General features: G+C 42.2%; 1 protein-coding gene across 1 annotated transcript; it reads left to right on the top strand.

Annotated features, from left to right (window-relative positions):
• Positions 1 to 1,005: 1,005 nt before the first annotated feature.
• LOC117701453 (zinc finger and SCAN domain-containing protein 26-like) lies at positions 1,006 to 9,445 on the top strand. Its single transcript, XM_076706256.1, has 6 exons — positions 1,006 to 1,165; positions 5,746 to 5,820; positions 5,947 to 6,006; positions 6,829 to 7,146; positions 7,404 to 7,509; positions 7,982 to 9,445. Exons 2-6 carry the CDS (start codon positions 5,806 to 5,808, stop codon positions 8,098 to 8,100), a joined length of 618 nt encoding a protein of 205 aa, XP_076562371.1. The 5' UTR covers positions 1,006 to 1,165; positions 5,746 to 5,805; the 3' UTR covers positions 8,101 to 9,445.
• The last annotated feature ends 444 nt before the right edge of the window (positions 9,446 to 9,889 follow it).

Genomic DNA, 9,889 nt, shown 5'->3' with positions numbered 1-9,889 from the left:
TTTATGAGTTTTGAACTTTTGAAAGGGGATTTGACATCTGCTCCTACTGTGGGGATTTTAGGCTTGCAAAAGTCTTTTCAGTTACATGAAAAGGGTGGAGTTCTATTGTGTGTTCTCACTCAAATGATTGGAGATAAACCTCAAACTATGGACTATTTATCAAAGTACATGGCTAATAGGGGTGAGGAGGATGATAGGGGACTTTGTGTTCGACACTATAGGAAGGACTTAAATGATTTGTTTGTTCTGAGTTAATCTGCACACAAACCATCTTAATGCCAGGTTTATTATGAGTTAACTTTACACACCATTGGCTTAAAGGACTGTAGAGCACATAACTGACACCACCAGACATTAGCCAGACTAAGCTCTGTTAGCTGCCTAGGTTCGAAGTCAAAACAAGATAAGCATAAGATAACAAAGTTAACTTCTGCAGCAGCAGCAGCACCAACACACACACACACACACACACACACACACACACACACACTTTAGAAAGAAAATTGTCACATCTTGACCCATCTTCTCTTCAAAGATCATGGAATTTTAAATTCTAAACTCCACACTCAGGCCAAACAAGATAAAGAAGGCACCGATAGGAGATTTGGAACTTGGTGGAGAAAGGGTGGGGGAAATGAAGAATAAACTTGAGCATTAATTATCAACTTTGGTTCTCTAGAAAACTGATGGTTTGAGATGAGGTATTAAGGTGACTTCTTTGGAGTGGTCATTTTAGATCCAATTTACATGATCATGCCAGCTTTTGGCTAAAGCCTAACCTAAAGATTCAATTTCTGTGTCTGTTTGTTAGTGGCTGTGATTACAGCCCGAGCTTTGTTATTCTAGTCATAGAAATGACGTCTGTGTGTGAAAACAGTCAAATGAAATGATCTGTTTTATGTAAACGAAATGTTTCAACTTGGACCCAGTCAGGACACCACCGAGTTGAGTCCTGGTCCTCCCATTTTCCTAGAGCGGAGCCGGAAGCTACTGGGCTGGAACACCGACTTTGAGAGACGTGTGACTGACCCTGCGGCCAGGGCGGGAGCACGTACAGCGATCGGGTTCCAGCGGAGAGAGAACGCAAACTTGGGGCTGTCGAGCGGCAGGTCTGACTGATACGCAGAAACTCACCACACCTTGGAGCTGGGAGAACCAGAAGCTGGTGCGTGACAGAAGCTACGGGGCATGGGAGAGGGAGGAGGCTCAGGACGTAGTTGTTTGGCAGTTCCTGCTGTTGCGCAGGCTTATTCTGGAACACACCGTGTAGCTCAAGCTGACCGCAAACTCCAGAATATCTCCTGCTTCAGCATTCTAATGCTGTTATTGCCAGCACTCCTGGGTTCTGTTGCTTTTATTTTGTTGTGATTGTGAGGGGTTTTTTTTCCCTTTTCTTTCTTTTTTTCTTTTCTTTCTTTCTTTTTTTTTTTTTTTTTTTTTTTGTGTGTGTTTTTTTGAGAGGGTTTCGTGAAGCCCATGTTGGCCTCATGTGGCGGAGGATACTCTTGATTTGAACGCCTGTTTATCTTCCCACCTCCGAGCTCTGAGCTCATAAGGTGGCGCTGCCACACGTGGCTTCTGCATGTTTAAGTAGTTAAGTAATTATCACTGTAAGTAAATAGAATATTTGAGTAGATAATCCAAAGTAGATGGGTAGACGTAGGCCGCTTTAAAAGGCATACGTGAGAGAACAGAGAATATAGAGGGCCTAAAGCTGGAGCTTGTCTGTCTTATTTACGGAATAAAGAGAGCACCAGAGTATTTCCAGCGCAGTGAATAAGATTTCCACAAAGGATAAGTACGCGGACAAAGTGGGCATTTGGTTTGTGTGAGTAATTTGGTCTTGGGGTGAAAGAAAGAAGGACATACTGTAACAGGTTTTGTAACTGGACATCCATGATGTGGATAGATTGAAGGATGGGCAGAAATGAAATCAAGAATGGGTTGCAAATCAAAGTTGGGTGCAATTAAAAACCTGCATGTGAGCATAGGGACTGACTTTTATAATCTTAGCACTTGGGAGGAGAATTGCCCATTGTTGACTAGGGAGTGAGATCCTTGGGAAAAAGGAAAACTGGCAGGAAATCTGGCAGGAAATGGAGACTGACTGCTGTGATAGCTGTGGCTAGGTGGATCCATAGCTTTTGCCTCTGGATCAGATGCACTCACACAAGAGAGAAGGAAAAAAATAAATTCACAATTTTGGGTCTGTATAATTAAAAAAAGGAGTGGGGGGATCAAAGGTAAGTTCAGTCCAGTGTTGGTGGCGCTCGCCTTTGATCCCAGCATTTGGGAGGCAGAGGCAGTAAGATCTCTGTGAGTTCAAAGCCAGCCTGATCTATAGAGCAAATTGCAGGACTAGCAGAGCTACACAGAGAAAACGGGAGGGGGGGGGGGGAGCAAAAAAAGAAAACAAAACCTGAAGATTAGCTTTGAAACCTGTGTAAAATCATAAATTCCTCAACTCACCAAGTTTCGTCTGTAGTGTAAGATTGGAGGTGGCTCTTGGGTGTTGTGGAGATTGAGTGAGCAAGGGGAACACAGGGGTGGGGGGAGCAGCTCTGTTGGCTTGTTGGTTGTGACATGAGCTGTGACTAATCAATAAGAAGACAAAGTTTAAGGGTTTTCGCTGTAAGAGCGGCATATTTAAGGAACCAAGAACAAACAACAACAAATGTAACACAAGTTTGGTCGTTAAAGCATAAGAAAGATTTAGACCATATTACATGTGTTAAACTTGATGGTGATGGCAACTCACTGTATGCGGCAGGCTTCATTTCCCCCTTAGGAAGATCTGAGATGTTGGAAATACTTGGTGTCAGGAAGACCAGCTTTAGAGCAGTGGTTCTCAACCTTCCTAATGCTGCACCCCATTAATACAGTTCCTCGTGTTGTGATCTCCAACCACAAAATTATTTTCATTGCTACTTTATACCTGTAATGGTGAAGCTGTTGTGAATTGTAATGTAAATATGTTTGGAGACAGCTTTGCCAAAGGAGTCACAACCCATAGATTGAGAACCACTGAATTCAAGTATTCTGAGTGGGAAAGCAAGCATGTCATCAAGAAAATATAAGAAGAGTATGTATGAGGGATATGAAGCTATAAAACCAAAAGAACTCAGGGCTGCTGGAGAGATGGCTCAGCAGTTAAGAGCACTATTGGATCTTCGAGAAGACTCAGATTCAAATCCCAGCACCCACAGGGCAGCTCAACCACTATTAACTCCAAATTCAAGAGATCTACACCCTCTTCTGGCACACATGTGATGATGCACAGACATACATGTAGGCAAAACATCCATACACCACATTTTTTAAAAAAATATACATACACACACACATACATACATATATATATACACACACACACACAATATGAAAGAAGGCAGGGAGAAATGGTCAGTCTTCTGGCTTAAATGTCAAGGTAGCTGGAGCTCCTTGACAAAGTCAAGTTAAACTACCGTGTGTATGTATATATATTTAATCACTTTGTAGAACTGAGTCACCACTAATTTTTGTGCTATGCCTGTATCAGAGCTCTTACTGCCTTTAAAAAGAGATTTGTTTTTAAATTATTTATTTATGCCCAGGTATGGGCACTCCAGTACAGTTGTTCTTGGAAGCCAGAAAGGTACTCAGCTCTCCTGGTGTTGTAGTCACTAGTGTTGTGAGCCACCCAGAAGGGGTTCAGGGAGCCTCACTGTAGTCTCTGAAAGAAACCACAGAGCCATCTCCTCAGCCCCTTTATGAGATACATTTAAAGAACTAGGACCAATTTTTATATTGACTTTGGTCAACAGATGTCTAAAAACAGATTTATTAAAATGAAAACATGACAGTTGAAAGATTGGGAAGAGGATTATTGTGTGTGGCGCGTCGTGATGAAATCCATTGTTGTACATAGTTAATAAATGCTAATTTTAAAAAGAGTAGGAAAAAAACCAAGGATTTATTACAAGGAGTACCTCATGATTATCAAGTCCTAAGATCTTCAGAGAGAATTAGCAAGCTAAAAACAGAACTGCAAATAATTTCATTTTAGTGCAAGCCAAACAGACCTGTGGCCCACAAAAGCTGGTTATTTAGTTCAAGTCTGAAGGCAAGAGACTTAGGATCCAGAAGAACTGAGTTCTCATTTCAGAGCTGAAGGAAAAAGTAAAACACTAGTATCTGACTTGAAAGCTACTAGAGAGGAAGTCTTACTCTTCTTTGTGAGCGGATGAGTCCTTTTGTTCTCAGATCTTCTATTGATCTGGCGGCAAGGCCTACTCCGTTATGAAGGCTAGCCTGTTTTAACTCTGTCTTAGACAGTCTATTAACTTAAATATTAAATCCAAAATAATTTTGATGAAATATTTTCACCTGTGTCTCACGGTGACTTATAAACTAATCACCACAGTACCAACCTGATATTTTCTGACCAATAAATATCACTTCCTTGAACTTTCTCAAGCCTCTATCAATAGGTCATGCTGCTCGGAGCCTCTCACATCCTTACTACTTGAGAGGTAGGAATGAGAGGGTTGTTTCAGCTCAGACCACATCACAAATACTAGTAATGGCTTTTAAATTTAATTATTAGGCTGTAAGCTTCCTAGCCCAGCTTCTGGAGTGTTGGGATATAGACCTGAAGTATCATCTCTGCTGTAAATGTCTGGTGTTTGTTTTTAATGCAAGCATCAGATTTCAAGTGTTTCATCTAGCTATGTCTCCTTAATCTAAAACAGTAACCTCCAAATAGACCTTTTTTTGCTTTTTTTGCTTTGGGGGAATTAGATTCATGTCTGTTATATAGATGGACTGAGTTCTGGATTTCTCAGAAAGTTTCCTCAGTAAATTCATGATAAATAATATTTATTAAAAGTGTTCCATAGGTAATAGGGTACTTGGCATTGGTGCCTTACTATTGATGCTGCTACACTTGGTCATTTGGTTACACTTGCAACTGCCAGATACTTTTATTTTTCTCTTTATTGATACACAACAGAGTAGTTAACACGAGAACATTCTGTTCTTCCCTCGTCACCCAGTGGTTTTAGCATTCATTTGTGGCTCTCAACTGAATCATTTGAGAGTTTTATCTATTTCAATTTCTAGTTTGGGTGGCAACCTGTTGAGGACCACTCTGCCCCATGTTGGGGGTCAAAATGTCCCAGACTGCTCTGTTGCTCCAGTCCTAGGGTCAGGGTCTAGCAAGAGAGAGAGTGGAGGGAAGAAGAGGAAGAGACTTGAAGAATAGAGAGACAAGCCAGAGGGTCTGTAGTCAAGTCTTGTTTACTGTCTTATATTCTCTATCTTATTGTCTCCTCCTTATTGTCTCCTTTGCAAGGAAATCCTGGGTATTTATAAGCAGTAGCAGGAGAACACAGCTGAAGATACTTTACCACGTGCACCATGCAGCTGGGGTCACTAAACAGCAAAACAAGCTATGTGGGATAAACAAGATGTTTATCAGAGTGTGCTCAGCTGTTGTAGGCTATTGAAAAACAAGTCTCTTGTCAGGGTATGTGGCTCGAGATGGCTGCAAAGATGATAGCTGCTTTCTAGCTGCTTTCTAGCCGCTTTCTGCTAAAAGTCGGCTCCCAAAAGCAACCCTATAAAAGTTTTCTCACTTTGCTTATATATTCTTAGGAGTAGCTGCTTTGGAGAACACAAATGGCTAGAAGGAAACAACCCTCAGGAAAGATCACTTGTTGCTGTTGTTACTACTAGCAAGGCTGTTTCTGTGACTTGTGTTTTTAGGAGTGTCTCTCAGGATACAGTCTAGAGAAAAGTCTCCCAAAAAAGTGCCTCAAGCAAGGGATGGCACTGGCCTTGGTAAGTGTGTGTTCATGTGTGTTTTTCTTCTTTTCTTTTCTTTCTTTTTTTTTTTTTTTTTTAACTTCTTTGAGAATTTTCAACATGTTCTGATCATATTCTGTTCCCACACATACCTCTTCCCAGATCCACCCTAACAAGCGTGCATACTCTTTGGCTCCCCTGAATCTGAAGGAGGAGCTTCAGGTAATGAGAGAATCACTATTGTTCATGGTATCAGAGGTCTGGCCTTGGGGGGGTCCTAACAGACTAAATTTAGTGACTTGTCACTCAGTCCAGTGAGAGAGATTCCTGGTAGTGAAACAAGATAAGAATCAGTTACTTAGCAAGTCCATATTGGTAAGAAACAGGAAGACAGTGTGCTTAGCCCTCCTTGTCTTCATTGCCCTGACTCAGAATTAAATGGGGAAAGGACAAAAGCTGAGATGAAGGGGTGAAGGAGAGCAAATAGCAGTCCTTGTCAATCTGTTTTTGGACAAACTGATCAGTCATTATTTAATGCTGGTTCTGTAAAGTCCTGATACCTCCAGCAAAGTCATTATGTCTGAGGCAGCCAGTGCTGGTCAGTAAATCCCATCATGGGTGATCTGTCTGCAGAGTTCTTTGTGTCTTGAAAATAATTTATTCTTATCTTGGTGACATTAGCCTTAAAAGGGGGACTAGAAGCTGTGTGTGGTGGTATAGGACTTTAATCCCAGCACTCAGTAACAGATCTCTGTGAGGCCAGCCTGGTTTATATACCAAATTCCAGGCCAGTCAGAGCCACATAGTAAGAGTGCATCACAAAAGAAAAAAGAAAAGAGGAGTGGGGCTACTAGCAAGGCTAGAGAAATTATGGACTATCAAGCTTTGTTCGCCAGTTGTCAGAGAGACATTTCTTAAATGATGAGGGTATACATCAGAGTTGAGTAGAAATCTGACTCAAAGTTTAAGGTAGCCAAGGAGATATAGTTGTAGATCCAAGTGTGTGCTTTAAGCCACTGTTAAAACTACTGTGCTTGGGAACAGGGATTCAAAGTTCAAGGGGACAGAAAAGGCGTTGGGCAGGAGCCATTGTGCAAACAGTTCAGGCAGCTGCGCTATGAGGAAAGCACTGGACCTCGAGAGGTTTTACGCCGCCTCAGGGAGCTCTGCAGACAGTGGCTGCGGCCTGAGACCCACAGCAAGGAGCAGATCCTGGAGCTGCTGGTACTGGAGCAGTTCCTGACCATCCTGCCAAGAGATCTGCAGGTCCAGGTGCTCGAGCACCACCCAGAGACTGGGGAGGAACTGGTGGGAATACTGGAAGATTTGCAGCTGGACCGTGGAAAAGCAGAAGAGCAGAAGGTAAGGGGTACAGGTGCCCATTTGCAGGAAAGTAAGAAGTGAGCCCCCAGGTCACATAGGTGGACATGAGCACAGCTGTGGGTGGGGCACTGCTCACTGCTGGTCAGTGTCAGCCTTGCCTTGCCCTTGCCATCCCCTGTGAGGCTGAAGTGTTCGGAGGCTCTCCGTTGTGCCTCTTAGCCTCTTTAAAGGTTCTCTTTTCTGACACTGAAGTGTTTTTAAAAACCAGTTTCCTAATTATCTGTACTTATCTCTAGGACTCAGCCCAAAAAACCAGACCGACTGTGTTGGTTGGAGTGCCAGCCCTTCACAGAGAAGCACAGGAGCAGCCTGAGTATGCAGTTCAGAAGCCTGAGGACAGAGGTCAGAACAAAATGGTATTTTTTTGCATTTGAGTTATGGTAAGCCAAGCAGTATCTCTGCCTTGGCACCCTTAGTATTTTGGTGTCTGTTTTTATCAGGTCTGTTGTGGCTTAATTTGTATACACAATCTGCACTGTAGCTGCTCTAGTCAGTGAAGGTTTGGTTTTGGTTTTTTGTTGTTGGTTGGTTTGTTTGTAGATATAATAAACTTAGTAGCACAGTCAAGATTTAAACAATCTACAACTCTAAACAATTTTAATGAACAGCACACCCAGGAGGAGTAGAGCTGGACCTACTTGTTGCTCTTCCCTGAGGCAAAGAATCTCAGCAGAGTTCCCTTATTCATTTCCTGTCTCCTTCCAGTCTCTGTGACCTGCAGTGCTGGGGGTGGGGTCATGTCAGTTTGCTTGGCTCTGCTTTATTACTGTTCTGTTTCTTACTTTTAGTGTCTCTCTTTCTTTTCTTGACACAGGATCTTCCTGTGTAGCTCTGGCTGGTCTCAACTACTGCTGTGTAGATCAGCTGGCCTTGAACTCTCCAGTGTCTTTGATACTTTCACTAAGTTACCTTGTATTCTTCTCTGTCACTTAAATACAAATGTATTGATATCTCCCCTCACTTAGATCCCAGCGAACTGGGTAATGCTATTCTGTTTTTTCACATGAAGGTCTATGGCCAATTTGGGAAGAGGAATAGAGAGATACAGCAGCCCCTCCCCCCAGGGAATACTGAATAATGCTGTGCCTCCCACTCTCAGGCACATTCCCCTCCAGTTTCTTTCTTCTGGGTCCCTCCTGCCTCATTCACATTCCTCCTTCCTGGCCCCCCCACTCACTCACTGTTTGGGTCAGTGTCCTCACCTGTGCTCTCATGGGAAGTCACCTTCCAGTTTCTGGCTTCTTTCTCTCTTTCCATAGTTAAAGAGTCAGGTTTTGTGCCCTGAATCTGTTCCAGGTCCTTACCTTGAGTTAACAGTACCTACTACTAACTGGGTGTTCTTACTTCTAAAGCTGCCCTCTGCTTCCCGGTTCAATATTAGAAAACCTTGCAACAATTGAAAAGGGTAGAAAACCTGCTGTTCTCCTCTGAGGGGAACACTTCATATCTCAACATGAGGTTTCTGTGAATGATTATTCTCAAGGTCTTATGATCCTGGTACTGTTGATTTATTGATAAGGACTTAAACAATTTTTTCAAGATTGCATACTACTCAGTGATAAAATTGGCACTATACTAACACATCTTCATTTCTCAAAGTACCTTCCCTGTTTAACTTGATGGTCCTTAGATGACCTAGTTTATGGTGCTTTTTGTTTCCTAGGTGACAAATCATGATCAAGAATATGCAGTCATGCTTAGTAGCTTCTGTATGTGTGATGTAGGTCACATAATAAAGTTTAGAACATTTAAAATAAATGACCTCTCACCTCAACCCCTACCCTTCCCCAAAGCCAATATGGTTAACAATTCTTGGATGTCAAGCTGGATGTGCTGGCACATGACTGTAATTGTGGGACTTGAGAGGCTGAGAGAAGAGGATTGCTGCATGGTTTAGGTTAGGCCAGGTTATTCTGCATAGTGAAACTGTATCTCAGAAAACAAAACCACAATTTCTCGTAAATCACTCCATACATATATTTTTAATAATCACAAGCAAAATTGTTTTGTTTTTTTACTGTGTGGGGATTGAAGAGATGTTTTATCTCATCTCTTAAGAAAACTTTTACAGAGGACCTGGTTTCTGTTCCCAGCATCCAAATTGTAACTCACAACATTCTGTAACTCCAGTTTCAGGGAACTGGATACCCTCTTATGGTCTCCTTGGCACTACATGCATGTTGTATATATACATGCATGCAAATAAAACACACATAACAATTTTTATATATATGGTTTTATTTAAGTATCTCCTCCTATTTGCAGATTTCTTTCCCTGAACACCAAAAAATAATTAGTGATATTATATTTAATGTTTCAGGTAAAGAGACAAGGAGTGAGAATGGGAAGCTCATTGCAGGGACAGACTTTTGTGGAAGAGTGGAATCATCTTATACAATGTCTGAACCCATCGAGGCCCAGTGTGAGGACCTAAGCTTGAAAAAGTATCCAGCCATGCCTGAGGAGAAAACTAACATCCAATGCTTGGAAACTAAGGAGAGACTTGTTCAGAACTCAAGCCTGATTGAACTTGACAGGGCACATACAGGAGAAAGGTCCTGTGACTCCGTAGTGGATCAGAGTTCTGTTGCTCCTGACCATCAGGAAATCTCGAAAGAGAAAGGTCACCCCTGCCAAGAGTGTGGGAAAGTCTTTCAGAGAAGTTCACACCTCATCAGACATCAGAAAATCCATCTTGGTGAGAAGCCTTACCAGTGCAAAG

Source organism: Arvicanthis niloticus, unplaced genomic scaffold (assembly GCF_011762505.2).
Source record: "Arvicanthis niloticus isolate mArvNil1 unplaced genomic scaffold, mArvNil1.pat.X pat_scaffold_1097_arrow_ctg1, whole genome shotgun sequence".
In the NCBI taxonomy this organism is placed as follows: domain Eukaryota; kingdom Metazoa; phylum Chordata; class Mammalia; order Rodentia; family Muridae; genus Arvicanthis; species Arvicanthis niloticus.
This window is presented reverse-complemented; position numbering and strand designations above follow the sequence as displayed.